At 42.9% G+C, this 26,188-nt stretch overlaps 1 protein-coding gene across 3 annotated transcripts in view; it reads right to left on the bottom strand.

The window, feature by feature from the left end:
- Positions 1–1,063: 1,063 nt before the first annotated feature.
- UBE4B (ubiquitination factor E4B) overlaps positions 1,064–26,188 on the bottom strand; it is an 88,965-nt gene continuing 63,840 nt past the window's right edge. For all 3 annotated transcript variants that reach the window (XM_006127067.4, XM_075906353.2, XM_006127069.4), the window contains 11 exons: positions 21,075–21,174; positions 20,108–20,235; positions 19,665–19,763; positions 18,015–18,250; positions 15,862–15,988; positions 14,743–14,887; positions 8,372–8,506; positions 7,475–7,666; positions 3,685–3,859; positions 2,827–2,973; positions 1,064–2,353 (listed from right to left, as the gene is read on the bottom strand). In XM_006127067.4, the coding sequence (XP_006127129.1) occupies positions 2,292–2,353; positions 2,827–2,973; positions 3,685–3,859; positions 7,475–7,666; positions 8,372–8,506; positions 14,743–14,887; positions 15,862–15,988; positions 18,015–18,250; positions 19,665–19,763; positions 20,108–20,235; positions 21,075–21,174 (1,546 nt within the window). In that variant the 3' untranslated portion in view covers positions 1,064–2,291. The remainder of the gene's footprint in view (positions 2,354–2,826; positions 2,974–3,684; positions 3,860–7,474; positions 7,667–8,371; positions 8,507–14,742; positions 14,888–15,861; positions 15,989–18,014; positions 18,251–19,664; positions 19,764–20,107; positions 20,236–21,074; positions 21,175–26,188) is intronic.

Raw genomic sequence — 26,188 nt, 5'->3', positions numbered from 1 at the left:
ATTTGGAAATAATGCATGAAAAACAAATAAGCACATTGCTGAATATGCCTCTTACAGCAAACTAATGAGGAATTAATTACTCTTTCAGGGCTTCTCTAATGTTTTAAAGACAGTGGTGCGCAACCTGTTTTCACTCGCGAATCCCATGGGGGTTGCCAAATCTGGTGGGGAAAAAAAAGAGAAGAAACAGCCCCTTTAATTGTCAGGCCACAGCCGCTCTCCTGCCACTCTCCCCACCCCTGCTGCATGTACGTCAGACGCCAAGCCAAGAAGCCAGGAAAAGTGGCCAGCTGGATCCAAGTGTTGCAACCCCCAGGAAGGCAGCCGCAACCCCCAAGGGGATAGTGACACGTGGGTTGCATACCGCTGTTTTAAATGATAAACTTTTTATAATTAGAGGTCTTCCCTATTGCAGGTAGTGAGATTAATCAATGTTTATATACAGAAAAATTAATTAGGCCTTATCTTTACAAAAAATGAGTTTGTAAAAGGGATATTCCTTACTTAACACGACAGTTATGGCAGAATCAAAAAAGCCATGACCAAGAGCAATGGTAAATGCTCCTTCAAGGGTAGCTTTTTTGTGTGCACCTGTTTTGTTTTTAAAGCGCTCAGTGTCAAAAGTTACAGGTAAGTCAACCAAGTGGTGATAGAAAAGACAATCATCCACACATCCCAAGATTCTCCATCTCACTAGCAATACAAAGAAACACTCCTTCACATTTTTCTTTTTCTAAACTTAACCCTCATCTCCCCAAGGTTTGCACTGTGGCTGACTGAACAGGCTGAATAAGCCTCTGTTCTGGAGTCTCTTTACCTCACTCTCTAATCAGCTGTGTATCTAGTGAAATGTCCTGTGGCTCTCACAGCTAAGAAAAACAGCATTAGCTTGAAGGCCCCACAAGAGGAGAATCTGCATTAGTGTTTATGCAGCTTTTCATGTCTAATTGCTTTTCTCTGGAACCTTATATCGATTATGAGCAAGATTTCCAACAGCAAAATAGGCCATTCCCACCCTTTCCCCTCCTTCAACGAGTCACTGAAAGATGGGGAGACATAGAAGGTTCCTTGTGAATGTGTATCACCATTTATTTTAGTTCAAGAGTCAGGAACTGAACAGAGGACACTGTCAGCGAAAAAACAAAAGAAAACTTTTTTTTACAGGCTTAATTTTAAAACACTGCGGTTTCAAATCCTTTTTAAAAAGGAAATTCAAGTATCGTAAGCAGGGGGCAGTAATACAAAAATGTTTTGTGGTTTTTTTTTTGTTCGTTTTTCAGTTTTTTTTTAAAAAATGTAATTCTACATTTCCTGCACCCTTTTTGCTTTGGTAAGGCCAAGCCATGGATACAAACTGGTATGCAACATAAAAATGACCCCACCCCAAATTACAGGCTCCAAGAATAAAAGGATCTGCCCTCCGGAGACAAACTAACGGCTCAGAACTGTCACTTAGCATACTATGTCTCCGGCTTTAAAAGAATTTATTTATTTATTTTAAGTCCTGGCATTCCCAAACACCTCCTTGGTAGCAGCTGTTTCAACATGTTCTATCATAAGGCTTTTCAAAAATACCAGAGCATCAAGATTCTATTTAACACAAAGAAAAGGGACATCTCAAAGAACTTAAAATTCTTGTGTCAAAAATTTTTTAAATTATTATTCTTGTGTCATCTAACACCAATTAAAAAACAAATATGCGAATATGTATAATATAAAAATACCATCCCAAGATTAACACTTTGTTGCAGGCACAATTATCTCACAGAATATGTTTTCTTGGGGAGACGGGAAGGACGATTTTCACTGGGGAGTTTTGTTTGTGTTTGCATTACAAACAAACAAACAAAAAAAGACAGCAGTGCAGGTGGGGGAAAGGGGAAGTTATTTTAGCAGCAAAGTGTCCAAGGTTTTAACCACAATCAAATTAATTAATATCTGACTGTAAAAAATAAAGTTGAAGGGATGCTGCCCTGATCTGTTCATTTTTGCTAAAATAATTCAGCTGTAAAAACCCCTAATTGTGACACATTGAAGGACATTGTTTTGTAACATTAGAAACTTCCAATTTGTCCTCCACACTATTGACCACTGTTATCACTTAAATATATGTACAAGAATTAAGCTGCTTTTCTTCTCGTCCACATGCTTCTGGTCACTACTACATGGCGGTGGGCACCCTGAATGCTAATCCCATCTCCATCTTCCAATGGATTATATGCACCATCATCACTACACCAATCCATGCCCTGCTCTTCTCATTGACCTTGACGTGCACTGCAAAGGAGTTTTTAATGGTCAGTGTTCTGCTTGTCTCTCATCCAGGCTTGAATTTGCTCTTTCAGTTCTGGCACTAGGAATGAAGAGAGAAAAAACCCCCACTTAAATGGTTAATGCACTATTAGTGAAGTTACAGAAATGTTCAACTGAGAAACCACTATGGGACAAGTAGTGCTGTCTTTTGGTTAGGACAGAGAATGAAGAGGGAACCCCTGAGTTCTGTTTTCTGTGCACGAAATGGATTTGCCATGTGGCTTCAGGCAAATCACTTAATCTCTCTACAACGTGAACATAATATTCACCTGCCATTAGGATGCATTAGTCTAAGTGGTAGGAGCTCTAGACTCATTCAGATAAAGAAGGGGAAAATACAAGGACTGACGTATGGAATAAAATCTAGAATTTTCGGATTGACTTGGGGCCCACACAGAGTGGGGAGGGCAGAACAGGACTGCTGCTCTATCCAGACTCTGACACAACCCTTTCAGAAGCCCGAGAGATACTTCAGGGCACATCCCTCCATCAACACAGCAAAGACAGAGCTACCTGGTTCTAGCATGTTTTCTGTCAGTGTCTGCCGATTGAAGGGGTCAGTGGAGGAGTTTAGCAGGTGTCGCAGGATGATTGATCTGTCCATGATTGTTCCAGATGGTAGCCTCACTGGGTCCGTCATAAGAGTGTCCATGAGTGGATCTGAAGAGACAGAAAAAGCTTATGTCATTAAATTAAAGAAACAGAAGAAAAAAATAAATTCTTTCCTGATACCTCATAGCACACAAATGACCTGGAGAATCTTTATGGATCACTGAGGACCAGATACATTACTGAAATGACACAAGGCACCTCAAAGGGAGGAAAAAGCAGCCCTCTTATATGTCTTCTGCCAACTGATCCAGAATTGCAGTGAAGGTAGCATCAGATTAGCTCTCATACAGGTGGGCAACTGCTGCTGGAAATGAGGAATTGCTGGGATTACGGCTTCCCTAATGCAGAACTGGTCATTCACTTAAACTTCGGAAGAAGAAGTATAACGTTCAAGCATTTCATTAGGCTCTGAGATCTTGTATGGCTTTATAACCCACATCATAGACAGTGCTTGGTCCTACCATGAGGGCAGGGGACTGGACTCGATGACCTCTCGAGGTCCCTTCCAGTTCTATGATTCTATGTTTGCAAAGCTGGTCTAAACAAACACATGGCTAGATATGGACAATGCAGTCCCTGAACAACTTTGCTCTCTTCACTCGAACCCGAACTGTTTCACTCAACTGGTGGAAGATTCAGGACCCAAGAGAACACTAGGCTGTTTCCATTAGAAATCACAAGTCTAAATAACACATACCTTATACATATTTTAAGCAATGGCACTCCCCCACAAAAATTAATATAAAAAAATCAACCTGCCTCTGAATTCATCTGGAGCATCGCTATAATCGATTTCTGCACGGGCATTCTTGGCAACAATTTCCTCCACTTTCTCTGCCAGCAGCTTGAATTTTTCTATTGCTATTGTGGACTTGATTCCAGCCTTCCTCATCTTTGAAATAACCTCCTCAAATAGGTCTTTGCTGTAGGACCTCTGCAAGCAAGCAAAATAAGGTGAAAATATGAACTAGTGACAACGTTGCTCAGCTATAGCATATTTTATCGAAGGCTTAATTAAGCTGCGACACTAATGTGAAGCAGGCAAGAGGTATACAGAAATCACTTCACTGAGCACTGAAACAGCCAACTCTGGGGTGGAGTGCTGTAGCTGCATCAGTGTGCATCTATGTAGGATAGGAAATGAAGAGCACTATACCCAATTGGAGTTGCATCAGAGTTTATGGAGGCTGAATTTAATTGTCAAAGTTGGAGTAACCGCCCTTAGATTTGTGACAAGGACCACAAACACAAGTGGTATATTTTGTATTTCTTCTAAAAGGACAGCAGCTGCACAGGTTCCTCTACTGCCTCTTTTGCAGGGAAGAATGTCAACTACTGAATCACCATCGCTATCACCCAATCATTTCTTTCAGATATCCTTCCAATAACTGAATCATCCCAACCCTGATTTGCTTGGGAGATGATCATGGCACAAGGGGATGCAGATGCAGAGAGTTTCAGAATCCCATATTGGTTTATTTAGCACTGCACAAATGAATCCCACTATTGTCCCTCTGCCCGGTAAGGGTCAAGTGGCATAGTTCCCTTAGGAACACATCCCTGAAAAGCTCCCCTCTATCTTGCACTTGAAAGAGACTGACTGTTCCAGTGTAACCAAAATGTTACGATCCAGCTCTTTCATATCAGCAGTTGGATCTTCCCCCTTTCCCGAGTAAGAAGGAATAGCAGTGCCCAAACTTCCCAACCTGCCTTGAAATCGTGACGTAACTGCTTAGGACAGGGTCATCCTTTTTCACAAGGCACAGAAATGAATTGGCACATATTGATGGAAACATCACCCACAGTAGGGCTTCTCTGAATTATTAACTGCTATAAATATCGTCCAGAGTAGTTTGATGCCAGGCAAGTGTTGAGAAGTGGGAATCATGACAATACTGGGGAAATCTAGAAAACAAGGAGCACAGCACAGAGGCTCTAACCCACCCACCAGCAGGATACTAATAATCAGGTGCATTGGAAAACAAAAATAGTGAATTCACCATCTAAAAATGGGCAAGCAATTGCTATTGGGGATAGGCTGATGATTTGTTCACCTCTGTGACTAAATGGAAGACAATTCAGGGAAATCTCCTTCTTCTGTCCTTTAACGGCAAAAACAACAACTGCAGCAAAAAACAGCTACTGAAAAAATTAGCAAGATGTCTCAGTGAGGAAGCTGGTACCTGCTGGAAGCCTGCCAGATCGATGCACCATGCAGCACGCTGCAGGAACAGCAGCACTCTGCGTCTAGAACTGTGCAGCGATACCAGCGACAGGCAGAGCATGTACTTTCCAGCTTCAACTGACTTACGCATCAGCTTAATCAGAATTTAAGAATAAAGCGATATACAAGAACTTTGCAAACTGCTTATGTATTGGAGATTATAAAGCCACCCATGCTTATCTTCCGAGAGCTGGGTTTTGACATAACCCTTGTAAAGTTTATTTGTAGCATTTCAAATCCCTCTTAATAAATACCTATTTAAACGACACAGTATGAGACTTAGTAAAGCAACAAATAATTTAAAATACTGGGTTTTACAAGTTCATTTTCTCTAAATGTTCCAAATATAATAGTAATTCTCTAATCTGTATTGTAGATCTCACTGAAGCATTGTATTCAGTGCTCAGGACACTGTGCCCACTCAAACATCATGCCAATCTGGAGGGGAGAACACAACAATGGCACTGTACCTTGTGCCTGCCAAAAGGTCTTTACATTTTTTCTACTACATGCTCAGATTTGCATATCAGAGATCCATCAAAATTAGAGCTGTCAACCGATGTGCGTTAATGCCCGCGATTAACACAGGGAAGGATTAACGCATTAATTTTTTAACCCATTAATCACAGGCATTAATGCTGCACTGCTCCTTTGAAGTGCCACTCCAGCACTTCAAAGGGGCAGCGCATTAGGAGCCAAGAATCAGCTGGAGTGCCCAGCTGATCCCCAGCTCCACGTTGCGCTGCCCCTTTGAAGTGCTGGTTCAGAGTTTCAAAGGGGCAGCGTTGCATGGAGCCTGGGGTCAGCTGGGCACTCTAGCTAATCCCTGGCTCCTAATGTGCTGCCCCTTTCAGGCGCCGCTCTGGTGCTTCAAAGGGGCCACGCTGCACAGAGCCTAGGGTCACAGCTGGGGACTCCAGCAGGCCCCAAGATCCCGTGGTATTGCCCGTTGGAAATGCCGGGGTGGCCTTTCTAAGGGGCAGCTGCACTGAGCCTGGGGTCAGCTGAGGACTCCAGCTGATCCTGGGCTTCTGCAGCGCTGCCCCTTTGAAACTTCGCCACAGCATTTCAAAGGGGGCAGTGCACGCGATTAATGGTTGATAGCCCTAATCAAAATGCTTTAGAACATCTCTGCCATACACAAGCAACATTTTAGAACATACTTTTTACCCACTTGTTATTAAAGCATCAATAGGGGGCTGCGCCCTGCTCACCAATCCCTCTCTCCCTGGCTACTTTCATGGCCAGAGAGCCTAATGACATCATTCTGTCACAGGGCAGGATAAAACGTTGTTATATAGATATAGATATATAGAGAGAGAGATGTGTTTTCTTGGATTTTCGTTCCTGTCATTGCCAATTATCAAGACACTAGTCACTCTTCCCCCCCCCACCTTTTTTTCCCCCTTATGAAAGGCCTCTGTGTGTTATCCAACATTAACCGATTTGTACTAGATATTACAACTCAAATGCTCCACTGCAATGTGGAGACAAACTAAAACAAGCATACTGGTGTGGGAACTGGCATAATGTTGGAGACACTGTCCATTTATACAGAGCTAACAAAAGGCATCTTTTTACCAACATTACTGACACCACGCAAGATCAGCAGAATGGAAAAAGTTTAAAAATCTAATTTACTTCTCTATTTATGCTGTTTGTTTCCTGTATTTCTCAGCCTAGTCAAAGGAGGGGGCGGAGGAATTAACCAAGCTAGTTTCACAGTTCTTCAGATTGGAGATGTAAACACGGGCATAAGGAAATATTCCTCTTTTCATCAAAATTCTAAACAGCCATGGATACATTTCCATTGTTCTTTGGATTCTGAAAACTTGGTTCTGTACGAAACTGAACACTGGGCCAACATCTGTCTTTTCTACTCTCAACAACAGAAGGAAACAAGGTGACAGATGAGACATAGCTCACGTATATGCATGTGTACACATGCGCAGAGGGTCAGAATCACTCTTGTGCCTTGGTTTCCCCTCTGTAAAGTGGTGATGCTAGCATTACTTCTACCATCTCATAGGGAGGCTCTGCAGGTAACACTTAATGTTTGTAAAATGCTCTGCATATGTAAAGCGCTACAACTATTTATATAGCACTATCGGTTTGCAAAGCACTTTATAAACATGCCTGTCTAAAAGGAGCAGCGAGTGCCAAAGCAGAGATTAATCATGAAAAATAAACTGAAGATGCATTAGAAGGAAGTTGGCTGACAGTGCACAGATAGTGAGAGAGCTTTTCCAGGAGTGATACTGCAAAGCTCTGCCAGTTCTGTTTGTCTATGCCAGCACCATACCCACCTCTCTTTCTGGCGCTCACCTGGTCGTCAGCAATTGCTTTAGCAAAACGAGCACAATCTAGCTGCAGGTAAATATCAGTCAGTTGGTCCAATAGCTTCTTTGGTTCAAATCCATATTTTTCAGGGTTTTCTACTTTCAGGTCACGGCACTTGGGACCACACAATTGTTGAAGGTTAAAGTTCAGCATAGCAGCCAGTCGTGGTCCAAGTTCCTAGAAGGCCAAAATAAAGTACAAATGAAAAGAGGAGGCACTAGGGAAGGGATTGCACTTTAGGTCCAAATGCATCAGGCTCTAAGGGTTTTTTCTTTAGGAAGATTGCCACTGATTTCATAAGTTTCACACAGTGAACCTTTCCTCACTGCTATCTCCAAACTTATATCCACAACTCCGGAGGTGAGCATTTGAAGTAGGAAACAATTCAACATGTGCCCAAGGACACAGATTTTAAAAAAGTATAGGCAATATTACTCCTAGAGGGGTTTCTGCTGGTGCCAACGTGAAAACTTGACACACCTATGTTCCTCTTCAGATTGCAACAATCATGGTGACTTTTCTTGGGCTGGAAAGACAGAAATAGTCTCCACAAAGGTAGATCCTAGAATGCCCTTCCTACCATCCAATCTTGACATCATTGCAACATGCCTGTTATAATCCAGACACAAAGAGAATCCGGGACATGTCTAAAAGCACCATTAATATCTCAAAGACTAAGGAAATGCCTTTTATTGCACCAAATCATTGCTATGTACACTTAAAATTCAATTTCAATACACTGTGGATAACATTACAGCTTACCTCCAAGATTATTATTATTTTTTTTTTTTTTACTGGATAAAGACAGCCAACCTGTGGAGTAAAGAAGCTGGAAACCAGCCGGGCAATTAGGAATACAAGAGAAAAACAGTTTATACTTACAGGTCTGAGGAAAGGCTTCTGAACCTGTTTGGTAAGGATATGAAACATATCAACAGTTTCTGTTGCCAGGGCAAGATACGAGCGAGACACACGCTCATCCTGAGCAAGCTGAGACTGCCGAGCCTGTTGCTGGTCCTAGAAAATTAACATTCCACAATTACAATTCCTTATAACTCCCTACTCAATAGTTAAACAGACATGTGCTAGGTATGTCAAAGTGTATTTGAGTACGCAATTAACCAATAAGCCTGGGCTTATGGGTTATCTTACAGACTACAGACATTCCTTTCCCCTCCCCGGCTGCCTCTGTATCAGATCCACTGAGCCACCTGCACCCCAAGCCCAGTGCTGCTACCTCTGATAGAGAGGCAGCAGCATGGAGGTCAGGGGCGGCGGGGGAAGGGAAGAGAGGCAGGAGGCAGTACACTGAGGAAAACAGCATTCAAGCTAGCTCCCTGCACTTAATTGGCTCACACGAGGCTGTCTGTCTCCCCCCTGCACCATGCTGCTGCCTCTGTATGGAATGCCACAGTGTGGGGAGGCAGGTAGGGGCTGGTTTGAGTGGGGAGCTGGTTTTTAAACCAGCTCTCTTTGTGGACCAGCTCCCATCTGTCACTACAGCCTCTGATACAGAAGCAGCAGTGTGGAATGGCAAGAGACTCCCCGGGAGTGCACTGGAGGCTGGTCCTGCCTCCAGAGACCATAGAATTGTTGTGTGATAATATGTTGTGCAGTTACACAACTATTCAATTAATCACTATCTAACATCCCTAACATGAGCCTAACAATCTTTTTGCAGGGAGTAGTGACAGCCTGTGGTTCAAGTTATAAGACACAGCTCTTTTATTGTAGATATAGCTCCCCTTCACGAGCATGTCCTAGACAAAAGTCTGGTGTGGTGGAGTGATATAAAAGCGGACAGTATAAGGACTGCAAAATGCTCTATCAATCCAAAAAATGACTGCACAAATGGTGTTGCAGGGCTCCCATGTTTAGTGTGTCTCACCTATTCCGTCACCAGTTTGATCAACATACAGTTAAAAGGATGGATTGGCCTTCCCCTCCACTACAAATACCAGCACTACCGAGTCACTGTTGGAGCTGAGAGTCAGTCTGGGTTCTCTCTGCCTTGTTCATTAACACAAGAAATAAAGCTTCTAAAATTGGGACAATTCTATAGATGTGTCAGTTCAGTCTGCTGCGTAATGGTTCTGCCATGCTAACAGGAGTAAGCTGCCAAAGGATTCAGAAGAGCAAACCTACTGACTACACAAAATGTGACTGGGCAACAACATGGCAAATGAAATTTAATGTGGATAAAGTAATGCACATTGCAAAAAATAACCCCAACTATACATACAATATGATGGGGGCTAATTTAGCTACATCTAATCAGGAAAGAGATCTTGGAGTCATCATGGCTAGTTCTTTGAAGATGTCCACGCAGTGTGCAGAGGCAGTCAAAAAAGCAAACAGGATGTTAGGAATCATTAAAAAGGGGACAGAGAATAAGATGAAGAATATCTTATTGCCTTTATATAAATCCATGGTACGCCCACATCTGGAATACTGCGTACAGATGTGGTCTCCTCATCTCAAAAAAGATATACTGGCATTAGAAAAGGTTCAGAGAAAGGCAACTAAAATGATTAGGGGTTTGGAACGGGTCCCATATGAGGAGAGATTAAAGAGACTGGGACTTTTCATCTTGGAAAAGAGGAGACTAAGGGGGGATATGATAGAGGTCTATAAAATCATGAGTGGTGTGGACAAAGTGAATAAGTTATTTACTTGTTCCCATAATATAAGAACTAGGGGCCACGAAATGAAATTAATGGGGAGGAGGTTTAAAACGAATAAAAGGAAGTTCTCCTTCACACAGCGCTCAGTCAATCTGTGGAATGCCTTGCTTGAGGAGGTTGTGAAAGCTAGGACTATAACAGGGTTTAAAAGAGAACTAGATAAATTAATGGAGGTTAGGGCCATAAATTAGCCAGTATGGATAAGGAATGGTGTCCCTAGCCTGTTTGTCAGAGGGTGGAGATGGATGGCAGGAGAGACATTGTTTGATCATTACCTGTTCGATTCATTCCCTCTGGGGTACCTGGCATTGGCCACTGTTGGCAGACAGGGTACTGGGCTGGATGGACCTTTGGTCTGACCCAGTATGACCATTGTTATGTTCTTATGTACACACATGAAGCAGAAGCAGTGAAGTAAAAATGTGATTTTTTGAGAGAGTCACTTTGCTGACCAGAACTGCATTCTAAAACTTTTTTTTCTAAATTACTTTTGTGGGTTCCTGGAAATCCAAACATCTTTCAAAGATAAATCACAGAGAGTAAACATGGATGACTTACTGCGCATCTTTCAGCTCTGAACAAATAGCAGCAAGCTCCTATAAGACTGTCAAGTGTCAAGGTCATACGGTTTATCTAGCTTTGAAACAGGACTCTCAACCTCTGTATCAAAACTTAAAGATCTCCAAAACTTATATTAAAACTAGATTTGACAAAAGTGCTGGAGAATACATGACAGAAAACCATTCTACCCTAACTGGGAGTGGACAGGAGGACATAAACAGGACTTTTCTAATTCTAATTCCATACACATTGTATGGTAGAATGTTATCTACAATTACACACTCAGAAGAACTCCAATCATTAACTTTTAGCTTATCAATATGGAATATATATGTTCCTCACATGGGGAGCTACATTAGCTGACAACAAATGTGAGGCTGATACAAGGGATGTAAAGGTTTAACCAGTAAGACTCACCCTTAATGGGTAAAGGCTTACTGGTCAGGTTTAACTGGTAGGGCTGGAGCAGCTCCCTACCTGTTGCGGGCAGGGGCCCAAATCCTCGACCCCCTTCCTGTCCCCATAACCGCTCCCAGATCCAGCACCCCAATCCCCTACCCCAAAGGGCCTGCTGTAGACCCGGGTTGCTCCAGTGCAGCCCCTGCCTGTGGTGGGCCTAAGTGCCCCCGCAGGCAGGGGCTGCTCTGGCCAGGATGTTGGAGTAGCCCCTGTTTGCAGAGCACCCTGTCCTGTTGCAGGTAGGGGCTGCTCTGGCTGGGTAGGAGCAGCCCCGGCCTCTGGAGGAAGCGGGAACATTACAGCTCGGTGGCACGTGGGGGGGCCGCTTCAGCTAGCTGAGTAGGAGCGGCCACTCCGCTGGCCCTCCTTTAATCGGTTAACTGGTTAAATAATGTTTAACCAGTTAGCTGATTAAACAGGATTTTACATCTCAAGGTGATACTAAGTATGTGAAGTCCAGAAAGAAAGTTTGGTCTAAAATGAGGAACAGTGAGAATCGGACTTTGAGACCTTCACCAGCCAGGGAGCTGTCCCTTCTTGCCAGGGCCTAGATCAGCCTCAGCTGATCCCAAAGCATGAGAGAGTTCTAAATGTTAATTCTCTACAGCAAGCCTGGGCAAAATACAGCCTGTGGACCAAATGCAGCCCGCCATGTCACTGGATCCGGCCTGCAGACACTGCAGGGAGCCACTTGTCTTTCCCTACCCACACACTGCTCAAACGTGGCTGCAGGGCTGTTTCACTTTAAAAACTGAGCCCGGAGGGAAGCGGGGGAAGCTTTAGGAGCTGCTCCCACTTCTAGCACAATCCCATTGGCCAGCTTCTGGCCAGAAACTGGCCAGTGGGAGCTGTCTGTTTCAATAACAGGCAGCCAGGAAGCACAAGGGGCTTGTAGTTATTCACAGGGCACATGGCTGCAGCCTGTGCAGGGGAAGGGAAGGCAGGGAGGCTAATTCAGGAACGGGCTGCTGGCTGGTAAGTCTCCCAGTCCCTCCTTTCCCCAACCCTCTGCTCCCCACTCCTGCCCCCCCATAGGGTTGCAAGATGGTTTCAGAAAAGAAAAAAAAATACAGAAAAAAGACCCCCAAGAGTTAAGAAAAACAAAACAAAACCCAAAACAAACCACCAAACCACAACAGCGAAGCCCCTTTAAGAATTGCATAGTGAGGCTTTTTGTCCCTAACACGCTGCCAGTGGTCGCCCACCATCTTGCCTCCCTGCGCCAGGCCGGACAGCTCCTCGGTAAGCACTAAGGTTGCCCAGGCTGCCTCTGTATTGAAGCAGCCTAGGATTTTTGCCTCCTGGCCGGGGAAACAATCAGACAGTACCAGACATTGTAGGTGTCTGGTATTTTCTGAATTTTTTTTTTTTTTTTTTTTTTTTTTTTACTAGACAGGAGGCAAAAATACCGAATTGTCCGGTTCAATACCGGACACCTGGCAACCCTACCCCCCTATTCCACATACCCAAATCCTCTGGCCCCTTTCTGCCCCCATACTCCCTCCCAGATCTGGCACCCCAATCCCCTGCCCCATACCACAGTTCCCTCCTGCCCTAGCTCACAACCCAAATCCCTGCATCCCCTCCTATATACCAATTCACTGCCCTAAGTCACAATCCAACCCCCTGCACCCAGTCCAGTGCCCCAGGTCACAACTGCTTCCTTCACCCAAACTCCCTCCCTTACCCCAAGCTCCCTTCTGCACCCAACCTCCATCCCAGACCCCACACCTATAATGGAAGAGTGCAGCCCTCAACCATTTTCCAAATTCTTGGAGTGGCCGCCCATCAAAAATTATTGCCCACCCCTGCTCTACAGGGTGCTGTGTAGGAGCCACTTCTAAATGGAAACTAAGATGAAGTAATTTTAATCAACACTAATGTTATAAAAATAGCACAAGAGATGACCAAGAAATGGTCTTCATTTCTGAACCCATCAGCTTTTACATTATCTTTGTAATGTTTACATACTAAAGTTGCACTCTTTACAGTCCCTTTGTGTACCATTGTTCATATTTTAGAGCTATTGCTTTATAAACAGATAATAACGCTGCTAACTGCAGCTGTCAGTTTAATATTTGGTAAATCTTCCAGCAGGGAATTTTACCATGCACCTATCAATGGACTGGACACTAATTTAAAAGGTATTTTCTATCTTGTTTAAACATACTAAATTTGTATTTTACCGTGATAAACATTATAGACATTAACATGCCTGCAATTAGATAATCCATTACAACTACAGAGTGGAACTTCAACCTGCTTCACATGCACACACATTCAGCTACCTAAGCACCAAAGAATACAACAAGACAAAGTATTTCTCCAGCTGTATGTTAAGTGACTCCCAGGACAACTGTATGTAGTCATTTACTGTCCCAGTATATTTTAAGTTTATCCATGACTATTTCAGAAGAGAATAATCCAGGTGCCTACTTTACATTGGGCTTTTAATGTTCTATTCTTTGCCACCACTGTTTGCACTGTAAGGAATATTCACTTCCAAGATTTGTACTGATGTGTTGAGAGCCAGCTGTCCACATTCCAGGTACATAAAAGTTTTAGGGCAGCTAACATTTATCTGTATCTAATCAATGAGAAGTTCTGTGGGCCCTTAAAGACTAGCAAGTTTATAAGGGCATAAGCTTTCCTGGGCTGCAGCTCACTTCAGATGCATGAAGTGAAAACTTCAATTGGCAGGGATTTATACAGAGATGAGAGTGTTATGAAGCTAATTCAATCAGGGTGGATATGAGGTCCACTTCCAGGAGTTGATAAGATGAGAATACCTAAAAAAAGCTTTCACTGCATGCATCTGAGAAAGTGAACTATAGGCCATGAAAACGTATGCCCCTAATAAACTTGTTAGTCTTTAAGGTGCCACAGGATTCCCTGTTGCTGAAACAGTCTAAAACGGCTACTTCTCTGAAACTTATCTGAACTGAGAGGAGGAAATAACACTGTAGAGAAAATACAGAGTTTAGAACATTCTCCTCTGAAAGGAACTTGGCAAAATAGATCTTCCTTTTTTATTTAGCTTTTTCATTTCAGACTATTTTTGAAATCAATAACCTCAATATAAAAATATCTGACACTGGTGGCTGAATCCGGACAATTATGGTATAATGACATTCAATCCCGGAATTTATTCTCTTCCTTTCCATGCCAAAGCCTGCTTCAACCTCAATACCTTAAGAAAACAGATGGTCTTTGCTGGGACAGTTCTTTGAAGTGAACTCAGCTGGTGGGCATCTCCCAGAACTTTCCCTCAATTTCTCCACTTAACATTTTAAATTCACAATCTCTTAAAAGCCTTATACATTCTCTCCCCAACGCTAGCCCTGATGTAGCTCTGCAGACTGGGTTCTCTTTCAGGAAGTAACGCCAGAAATTACCCTGGCCATGGAAGCAGCAAGCAACACTGCCCCCAGGGGCTGCGCTTTAGAGCAGCAATTTGGTTCTACCCTTAACCAAAGAAAGCGTAGCACAAAAGAAAGCATAGCACAAAAAAGGAAGGGGCACTGTGGGGGGAAAAAACCCCATGCTCACCCTAGGCAACAGGTCCCACTGTTCTTTGTTCTTCATCTCTTCTTGAACTTCATGGATACGTTTTAGGGATTCCAGACTCTCATCCAGCAAAAAAGTTGTGTCATTTATCAGCATGTTGATATAGCGAACAAATTGCTTTCCAGAGCTGGAAAACATTGAAGTGCATTTATCATGGCACAGTACAGCAGGAGCATTCAGTCCAGTATGCGGCTCTTAATCTAGAGCACCAGTAACATTCCCTCTTCATATCACAATTTGAATAATTAATTCCTCCACTTCACATGCCTTCACAGTCCAGAGCCCACACACTCCCTACATTCCTGTGTTCAGAGTGGTTGTAGAGGAAAGGCCTAATTATATAAACTATGACTGGTCAAAAGCAGTATCTCCCTTTTCCTGACAGTAATGGCAAAGTGAGAGCCCAACAACACTAGAACAAAATGAGAGAAAATCTCTCTTTAATGAATAAAGCAGCTTTTGCTGGCCAATAATCGAATCATTGTCAAATATCTAAGAACTCACAGGAGAGGCCCAAATAAAGGTTACCAGGGATTGGAAATGGAATCTGGGACAGACTAGCAGGTGGAGTAGAAGAATGAAAGGGATAATTCCTATCTGCACACTTGGACTATAACACAGAATAGACATTAACAAGTGGAAATGAACTTAAGTATGCTCAGAAAAACACACTGAGGTTCCCAACTAGGATCCTCATGAGGAGCCCAGGAAAACGCTCACAAGAAACAGAGCAACTGCTAACAAAGACTAAAGGCAAAGCATTTCCACAGTATTTTTTGGCACAACAATGGCCAAGGCAGGGGGAAGAGTGAAGCTGTTCCCTCCTTCCCTCCACCATAACAGAGAAGCAAATATGCACAGAAACACAGGCAGGCATATTTGAAAATAAAGATTGGAGGAGTTTTCCTTTTGCAACTCCAGGACTGGTACATTTTTTTTTCTTGTTCTGAAGCTAAATATCTTTGAGTAATCTGGCTCTTTGGCTATCTATCCTAGTTGGAGGGATCAGCCTCAGATCCTTATTCCAGTGGTCTTCACACTTCAGAAACCCAAAGCAAACATCTGGGACATTACCTGTAACATTTTCAACATTTTACTCACTTGAACTCTTCCATGAAAGTGCCATGATGAGCAATATTCTGCCAAAGGCTTTTGAAAATGGTGCTGATGTGGTAGCGGATTGTAAATTTGTCATAGAACTCACTGGTAGCTCCAGTGTGCTCAACATCTGAGAAGAAAGTAGAAGACCCCAGTAATAAAACTAGACCCCATCATCAACATTTCCTGCCAGTATGCTGTGCTCATTACAAGGAACCCATATACCACACTCCTTCCCAAACCTACCTGATCAGGTACAGCTGAAAGCTGAAAAATATTAAATCAAATACACGCAGCTGTAAAACTCCAACCTGGTTTCCATTTTAAAGGGGCCTTATTTTTCTGAATCAACCCTCCTTTCAAAGGAAAGCAAGTCTCACAATGCTGCATCTTTGATGGAGGAAAATACCTTATATCGGGGTGGGCAAAAGGGCTTCCACGGACTGGATACAGCCTGCGGAGGCCCTGCTGCTTCCCTGCCCCATGGCACACAATGCCTCCTCTCGTCCTGCCAGGAGCACATGGTGCTTTTAAGCACTGCACGCTGCTCACAGGGCGGGAACAGAGCAGAGGAAACTTTGCGTGCTCCCCCGCCCCTAGGCCCTGATTGACCTGGGGGTGGGAGAGCGTGGGAAGTCTCCTCCCAGCCAGGGGCACGGGCACCTAGTGGAAAGGGGTGGCGGGTGGGCAAAGATGCTCTCCCACGCCCAGATCAATCACAGTCTGGGGGTGGGGAACCCAGAAATATCCCGGCCCCGCTCCTTCTGTTCAAGGCCCCACCCTTTCCAGGGTGGCCCAGACCAAAAAATTTTCAGGTGGGCCCCACCAAAAATTATTGCCCTCCCCTGCCTTACATACTACTTTCAATCCATGTTAAAAACCCACACAGATGTTTGAGATGCTAAAGATAAATAACTTAAGTGAATAGAGGCCCCCCTAAAAAACTGGATTACTGAGTACAAAAAAAACTCTGCTACCTCAACATTATGCTGAATCAACCTGCTCCCCCTCCAAAATCAGGAAATTCTGTTCTTTCTACATCAACTATAATTCAAACCTCTTTCATATGTGTAGTAATATGATTTAAGAATATCCAAATATCTCAGTGTTTAATATTTATGCTCATCATCATAGCCCATGTAACATTAATAGCAATAATTAATTCTTTAGTGTACCTCATGGAGTCTCTGGTTCTTTTCCCTTTTTGAGGTACTGCTTTTAGTTTTGATTTTTTAGATTTTAATAATTTGTTTGGGGTTTTCATTTAGATTGATACAGTTTTTCAGGGGAAATAATATGGTTACTAAAGGCTGAAAACATGTGCAATTCAGTCAATAAACGCACACTAACTGGGAGATTATACCAGAGTAAGTGTAGCTGTACAAAAGTGACAGTCATGTTAACATAGAACTAGGCAGAAAGAGGTAGTAAAAAAATGAAATAAAGCAAGACAAAAGAAAACTGAAAAACAGATGAAGCCAGAATACTTAAAAGAATTAACTTTTGAGCATTTAAAATATTACCATATTGTATTAATGTAGGGTGTGGGTTGCGTTGTATGTGTTGTTGTTGTTTTTGTTTTTTAAGAAAGAAAAATAGCATGTGTGTGCATGCTTTCCTGACCTATTCAGTTTAACTTCTATATGTTCTACAACTCTGTGTGCCACATGGAATAAAGCCAGAAGACCATGATACAGCTGAAGCCGAGAGAGCTGAAAAGCAATTTAGACTCACTGGGTCCCCAGGATGTATGTTTGACAACCAAAAGGCAGGTAGGAGAGATGGGACATCAGAGTATACTGAAAAGGATTGACGACTTCCCGGGACAGAGCCCTAAAGGGCTATCCAAGGTTTACGTGGCTATTGGGATACTTACAAGCTCATGCACACAAAACAATTCAGCTTGAAGTATCCCCAAAAAACACACTTTCCTGCCTTGGAGTTGAAATCCCACTTCAGCAATGGCAGAGTCAGGCTACATACCACTCTTAACTATGCAAAGAAAGTCAGAAAGCAATAAGGGCAAGCATCATCTAAGCTCTGTACCAAAAACTGATCCTCATCTTTTTAGAACCTAAGCAGACTAACAGAGCCTCTTGCCTTGCAAAGTTTTCACCAGGCACTATGTCAATCAATACTGTGCTAACACAACTCACCTGTATAAAACTTCATCAGTGAGGGGACTAACAATTTAGTGGAGAGAGGATGATTCTCAATCATTTCAAAGAACTTCTGTGTCCGTGGTTGAACAGCTGGGTTTGTCATGAACATCACCTCCACCAGCTTTGCTACCAGATATGGGTTTCGGATGTAATTCTGGTTGCACAGCATCACAACAAGGAACATCGCAATGTCCTGAGTGCATGGCTCATAAAGCACCTGGGGAGAGTATCTAAAGATTGGGAGGAGGGGGAGGGGAAGAGAGCAAAACATGTAAAGGATGCAACTACCTATTTGTCAGACTCAGGTCAGACTACCTGTTAGAACTTGCAAAAGTTTAAGTCACTATGGAAACTAAATTCTGATTAAGTTACATTAGGCCATCTTGCCAATAATAGTTTCCTGGGACCACCTTTGAAGCACCATGTTTTATTGCACTTTGTACTGAGTTTGACATTACTCTCAAGTGCCACTTCAAGGGCACCTCCTAGGCATGCAGGGACAACTGCTGCCTTTTTTTGAAGCACCATGAGAAAGAGACAGCAGCTGGATGTGGGACTGAAGGAGGAAAATGACTGAGATAGCTTGAATTCTATGATCACCAGTGGACACCTCCCTCCCTCCTCCCCACTCTGAGGGAACAGCCATATTCAGCTTTAATGAGGTAAATCGTAGAAGTTAATATGACTCTGGCAAATGTACAAATTAAAATACATTTGTTGGTTTATTATTGTGTGATTTCCTATCTTTAATACTGCTCTAAAGATGGCTAATACCCCAGACCTTATTATACTATCTGGTTTTCTATTCCATTTTTAATAGTCTAGGAAACCATTTCCAATCCTAGAGGGCAGAGTCACTGGTGAGCCCTCTACAGATGATTCTAAGAGAGACATGGGCAGCAAAGGAGATTGTCTTATTCCAGCTCTGTCCCAATCTCCATGGCAAAACTGTTCTCAGGACTGTGGGGTAAAGCAGTAATTGGCTCCTTCAAAGCCATGTATAGCCTCATTTCTCTTTTCTGCAGTGACCAATAAAGGCAGCTCACACATAGCAGGCTGCATGCAACGGCAACAAGCCTGCCACAAGCTTCTCTTCTTGACTCTCATAGTGCACAGTTTTGTGCAACAGCAAACCAGCCCACTCCTACAAAGTCTGCAACCGATGCTTAGCCCAGCTGCCCAAGTTTGCATGCAGCCTTCTAGTTCAATGGATAGAGGGACAGAGATTCACAAAAGCAAGAAAAAAATTAGAAGAAATGAAAGATTAGATAACCCCTCACCCCCCCACCAAAGTAGGAAAAGACCACAGACAAAGGCTGTAAAAATCCACAACTAAAGCCAACTCTGGAGCTACCCTCAGATACACATGATGGGGAGGGATCCAATCTCTAGGCAACTGCTATTCACCATGGTTTGCTTCCCCTAACCCTTCTTTTTCTGGGGGGTTTTCCCTCCAGAGAAATCTCTGATCACAGAATATTTTCTTATCAGTCCTGCCTCTCCCCCCACTTTGCACTGGAACTGATATAGCTCAGAGTCCTGACTAGTATTCAGAGAAGGAAGCCCACAGACAATTACAAGAACACCATCTGTGACGTACGGCTGGGAAACATAATAGTTTGCCTCAAGCATAATTTTACTTACTGTACAATAAAAAATAAAAATTCAGCAACATCTTCCACATAAAACTCAGGCAGTGCTGCAAATACCTTCGGGACATCAGGATTTAAAGGCAGTATTATGCTGTGGAATAGAAAAGATAGTGACAGGGTTAAAAGAGAATAGTGGAATAGCAGGGGTAAGTAATATTTTCTGCATTCTCCTACGGAATTGCACAATGGCCCTTTACAGATATCTTCATAAATATTTAAAGTTTTAAAATCCAATCTCAGCCCTTCCAATTAGCAAAACATAACTTAGGCCTTTACAGCTGTAACCAGAATTACTACATAAATCAGTCTCAAAATAGTAATTCAATGACAAGAGCCAACTAGAATTGGAGTCCCAGTAGGCGGTAACATTGAAGTAGTGACAGCTGGTATCAGATATTTCAAATAGTGATTTAAACACCCAGCCCTGAAACTCACTTGGGGTAGGCAGGGTCGAGGATTCGAAGCAACAGCTGAATCACCATGCCATAAAAATTCAGACACCTCCTCAGAAAGTTTTCATCTAGCAAGCCAGCATCTGCGCAAGCCTTGCATCGTACCAGTTTCTGGAGGAAGAAGAGAAGATGCACAGAAAAAGCTAATCAAGGGCAAGATACAAGAAACACAAATTTATCTCAGCCACTCCACTCAATACTCCCAACAATTAAGACAATTCTGCCTCTCCCTCTGCACAAAATATTTTATTCTCCAAAGAACAGAACATTTAAAAAAATCCAATATATTAACAGAGATAGACAAGTACAATTCAACTAGATCCACAAGGACAAATCCGTCATTAACTTATAGTTAAGAAGAAATACTCTAACAGTGGTGAAAATGGGAGAGGGGAAATTGTCAAAGCTGTCTACACGATAGAGTAGAATATTCCCAACAATTTACCGTTGCAACAATTTAAGTATATTGATGTAATGAATTATTCCAGTGAATCCTCTTTAGAGAAATTTTAGGACTTAGAATCAGGTGTTCTGGAGTCCTAAACCCTGTTTAAATAGCAATTGCATTAGCCTATGAGCCAGTCACTCATCTTCTTTGCCACTATTTCTTCATCTGAGAAATGGAAACAGCAACACCTTAATTCCTCAGAAGTGCATTGCAAGGATTGATTTTTGTAACCTGCTTTTACATTTAAAATTGCTATACACGTGTTAAGAGTTCTCATCCTTTATTATATTGTACATGTTATATAGTGTTCTTAAGTCAACAGGTAGCAAGCTACACTGTAATATATTGTCAACAAACTTCCTATGTACCCAAGACATTTTCAAACTTATGAAAACATGGATGCTAGCACACCTTTTCCATTGGGGAAAAACCTACTACTAACACCACTACCCACAAATTGGTTGACAGAGCTGTTTTGTTGTATTCCTAACTAGTTACAAACCTTAAGTTGTGTTTTACAGCGTTTTAGCATTTCTCTATGTCTGGTTGCTAGAGGAGACTCCTTCCATTGACTTTCATTGTTTTTCAGATCTTCCACAGTCCTGTAAACCACATGAAATCACGGGTGACTACAGTAAAGGGAACATATGCTGACAGAAAGTAAAACATTTACTCTGCCTGATTTCAAATGACAATGGAAAGAAATTTGGGAAGAAAAAAAGTGAAATTACAAAAATTCATCATCTTAATAAAAACTGTCCCTCGCATTCACCATAAGTTACTCTAGCACCTTTTGAAATGAAAGACAAACATCTTCAAGGGCAAATGTCAGGATACATTAAATGCACTAGTTCAACAACTGATGAAACCATTAAGCAAACAAGAACCACAGCAAAAGATTATTACTGGAGGAACAGCGGGGAAAGGATTTTCTCTCTGGATACATTCATCATTATATCATTATATTTTAAATACTTGGTTTGTTCCAGATTCACAATCTCTATAAAAAGCAGAGTTAAAATCATGTCATTAAGAATGGTAATCCTGTATTAGAGTAAGGCTGATTGAGAATATCTAAAAGGCAGGCAAGCAAAAGCCGTATCTTATTCACTCCTACAAATAAGAGCAGAAAGAGGACGAAAAGTAGAAGCCGCTAGCTAGAGGAAGATGAGAATATCTAAAAGGCAGGCAAGCAAAAGCCGTATCTTATTCACTCCTACAAATAAGAGCAGAAAGAGGACGAAAAGTAGAAGCCGCTAGCTAGAGGAAGATGTGAAGTTTGTTACCAGGAATGGTTCAAAATACCATCTTTTCCTTTGTAGGACAGATACAAATGCACTCGCAGCACTATTCTATCAACCTCCTTCTAGAAAAGATTTTTCTTACCACACCTCTTCTCTCCTTCCCCATGCACAACCCCCAGTGTAATTCAAGCTTGTGGGGAAGGAGCACAAGCCATGGGAGAGTGGCTCATGCTCCCCCATTCAGTGTAATAAAAAGACTGAGTTTTACTCCCAACACCCTGGTCATAATCAACCTAGACCTAACGTGGGATAGAAGTTAAGTTCAATTACTAATGTCATGCAACCAGGCAAATTAAACAAACTATTCAAGTCTCATCATCTGGGCCAATTTTCCCTCTAATCTTTTCCATCCATGTGCAAATTTTTTCCGTCCATGTGAAGTACACATTTTTATGTGCATTGAGGCATGTACAAATGTGCAGTACCAGTAGAAACAAAAAAAACTTAGCTGTGGGTGTTCTGTTAATCAGCTGGGCAGCATTTGAATCTCTCCTAAGTGGCCACACAGGTGCACAGCTTACAAGGAATACTGATTTGGACTCATTTCATTTAAAAAGTAGCAATTGATTCATATGTTATGTTGTTCTAATCTTAATATACTTGATATTTTATGTTCTGCACTATTATGGTTCTATTTCCTACCTCCCCTGAATGTAAACTAGCCTGTCTCCACACTCTAGTGTCCATCTGCTGCAAATCGTTATCTGACCTTAATTCTTTCATTAGTGACATCAAAATATATGACCTGAATTTACAAAGGGATAAGTGTTTTGTGGCAAATGCTGAGCATGCATGGAAGTAACTAGTGATTGACTATATTCCAAAACAGCTACAAGAGTGATTCCTTTTTAAAATCCGGGACCTGTTTATTTGAAAATACTTGTATGTGTAAAACATGTGTTGACTGTTCACACAGAGATCTACAGTTTTCCTAGCCCTTTTCATGTGTACACTGTAAATAAATTTTAAACCCCTTCCAACAAATTTGCCATCTTAACATAAAACTTTTTTTTACTAAATGAATGCAATTATTAACAGTGCAAAAAACTGATGCCATGCAATCTGCTCTTATTTATTTTAATTGAGACATTTCCTTGAGGTTTAGAGATCCAACATCCATAAAAGTTTATTTGAATTCATTTCTGTAAGGAAAGAACAAAAGCACCTATGTGTCAGAGTCAGAACTTGAGCTTAAAAAAAATTATAAACCAATAGTTGAATTACATATGAGGTACCTTAGAATTCACTTAAATGAGAAGTCTTAGGTCTTTAAGTCATTAAATGTGGCACCTTAAAAGGCTACCCCTTTGAGACTAAGAATTTACTGTGGAAGCTTTTATATAATGAAGGAGATTGTTCAATATCCACTACCACCACAGTAGCCATGAAGACAAGATAAACATCTCTTTTACAAGGGGTTACACAATATCCCTGTCAGAGAAGATATAGAAGAAATGGTGGACGTGGTATACCTAGACTTTAGTAAAGCACTGGATAGTTTCACAGGACTCCCTTATTAATAAATTAGGGAAATACAACATAGAAGGGGCTGGTATAAGGGGGGTGTATAACTGGTTCAATAACCATTCTCAGAGAGTAGTTATTCATGGTTCACAGTCAGGTTCCACGGGGATTAATTTTGGGACCTGTTCTATTCAATATCTTCATCAACGATTTAGATAATGGCATAGAGAGTACAATTTTAAAGTCTGTGGATAATACCAAGCTGGCAGGGGTTGCAAGTGCTTTGGAGAATAGGGTCATAAATTCAAAATGATCTGGACAAACTGGAGAAACGGTTTGAAGTAAATAGGATGAAGTTCAGTAAGGACAAGCGCAAAGTACTCCACTTAGGAAGGAACTATGAATTTCACACATACAAAACGGGAAGGAGTACTACAGACAAGTATCTAGGGGTCATAATGGATCACAAGCTAAATATGAGTCAACTGTGTGACACTGTCACGGAGTGTGAGGGAGTCACTGGGCCCTGCACCCCCTTCTGCGGCCAGACATGTGTCTCAGCCAGTGAGTAGAAGAGAAGGTTTATTGGTTCTCAGGGACACAGGGTAGCTCAGACTTCTGGTTACAGGAATCAGGAACATTCAGTATAATCCATCTTGGGGATGGGGGAGCCCAGAGCCCCAGCTCTGGGCCCCTGTCCCAGCCCAGGAGGCCAGCTAGGCTCCCTTCTCCCGCAACCCGGCCAAAACTAACTCTCACCCACAGTCACTGCTCACAGCCCTCCAGGCTGCCCCATCCCCTCCTTTGTTCAGATTCCCTGGCAAAGTGTCACCTGACTGAATCCTCCACCAGGCTCAGATGTCAGGCTGGCTCGGGCCATTCCCTATGTGCCTCCCCTCAAGAGTTTTCTCCCAGAAATCCCATCCCTCGCTGGGCACCACACACACATTCACTGCAGAGCAGCACAGGACAGTAGGAATCACATAGAGCACAACAAAGCAAACAGCGAATGCAACAAGAGCGAACATCATGGCTACAAAAGTGAACACAGTCCCCACTGTTGCATAAAAAAGCAAACACCATTCTGGGATGCATTAACAGGAGTGTTGTGAGCAAGACTTGAGAACTAATTATTCCATTCTACTCTGCTTTGATTAGACCTCAACTGGAGTAGTGTGTCCAGTTCTAAGCACAACATTTCAGGAAAAATGTGGTCAAATTGGAGAAAGTCCAGAGAAAAGCCACACAAGTGAATAAAAGGTCTAGAAAACATGATGGGTGTGGGAAGACTGAAAGAACTAGGTTTGTTTAGTTTGGAAAAGAGAAGACGGAGTGGGAACATGATAATGGCTTTTTACATGAAGGAGAGAGGCTGTTACAAAGAGGAGGAAGAAAAATTATTCTCTTCAACCTCAGATGAAAGGACAAGATGTAATGGCTTAAATTACAGTAAGGGAAGTTTAAGTTGGACATTAGGAAAACAACTTCCTGTCAGGGTGGTTAAACACTGGAATAAACTGCCTAGGGAGGCTGCAGAATCTCCATCACTGGAAATATTTAAGATCAGGTTAGATAAACACCTGTCAGGGATGCTCAAGATGATGCTTGGTCCTGCCATGAGGGCAGGTGGACTGGACTGGACTTGATGACTTCAAGGTCCCTTCCCAGTTCTAGTATTCTATGATTCTATATGCTGCTTGTCAAAAAAATACTAAAATGACCCACATGTCAGAGACATGTGCACTAAGGATGTTAAATATCACGCAATTCACTAATTGAATAGTTGATGCATTTTTGCATCGACTATTTGACTAATTGATAGGGCAACACTGCCCCTTTGAAACGCTGCTGCAGTGTTTCACAGGGGCATCACCGCACAGCTGAGCCTGGGCTTTGTGCAGTGCTGCCACTTTGAAGTACTCCCTTCTTCCCCCCCCCCCCACTGCCTCTATTTGGTAGGCAGCAAGGGGGGGGAGGTGGGGAGAGACTAGTCCTTAACATCCCTAATGTGTACATTCCCCATTGCAATGCAGAAGACTTTAAGCACTAACATCACAAACCATATAATTATAATAATATAGTTATATTCATGGAGTTTACCATAAAACTATGCAACTCTGTATGCCCTAGGACAGTGGTTCCCAACCACCAGTCTGCAGATCAGTGGCAGGCCGCGGCACTCTGCCAGGCCATGTCCCCAGCTGCTAATGAGCCCCACCCTTATGCACATTAAAAATTTTCCTCCCACTGTGAGTGGTGTTGCGGAAGACCCCCATGTGCTGCTGCTGGAGCTGGGCCATGGCGAGGCTGTCTCTACTGGGGCAGCCTCACCAGGACTCTGGCTTCAGCTCTGGTGGCAGCCACAAGGCCCAGCCCTGTGGGGCTGATGGAGGGCAGCTGCCCTGTGTCCTTTCCATTGTAGGCAATGTGTTCGGAACCAAGGAGTGGAGCCTTCGCAGCCACGAGTGTCCTGGCCTTTATCAATATTACCAAACAGGATCAGGTTAGAGGCCCCGGGGGGCCCCCCTGCTGGCTCAGGCCTGCATCATATGTCTGGGGCGAGGTGCACATGGGCTGAGTGATCCTACATCTCTAGGCAGTGCAGAGCTAGGTGAGGGGGTGGGGCTAGTGATGGGTGGGTTCTAGGGGTGGGAAGCTCTAAGAGGCATGGGGCTGGCACTTGGAGGCTCTGTGAACAGGGCTAATAGTGGCTGGGGGCTGGCACGGGGGAGGCTCTGGTGGGGTTGGGTGCAGTGGGGCTCTGGAAACAGAAGACTGGCACTGGGGAGCTCTGGGGGCGGGAGGCTGGCTCTGGGGGGAGGGAGGTGGGCTTGGTGCAGGGGACTCT

This window comes from Pelodiscus sinensis, chromosome 24 (assembly GCF_052426305.1).
Source record: "Pelodiscus sinensis isolate ZL-2025 chromosome 24, ASM5242630v1, whole genome shotgun sequence".
NCBI lineage: Eukaryota > Metazoa > Chordata > Testudines > Trionychidae > Pelodiscus > Pelodiscus sinensis.
This window is presented reverse-complemented; position numbering and strand designations above follow the sequence as displayed.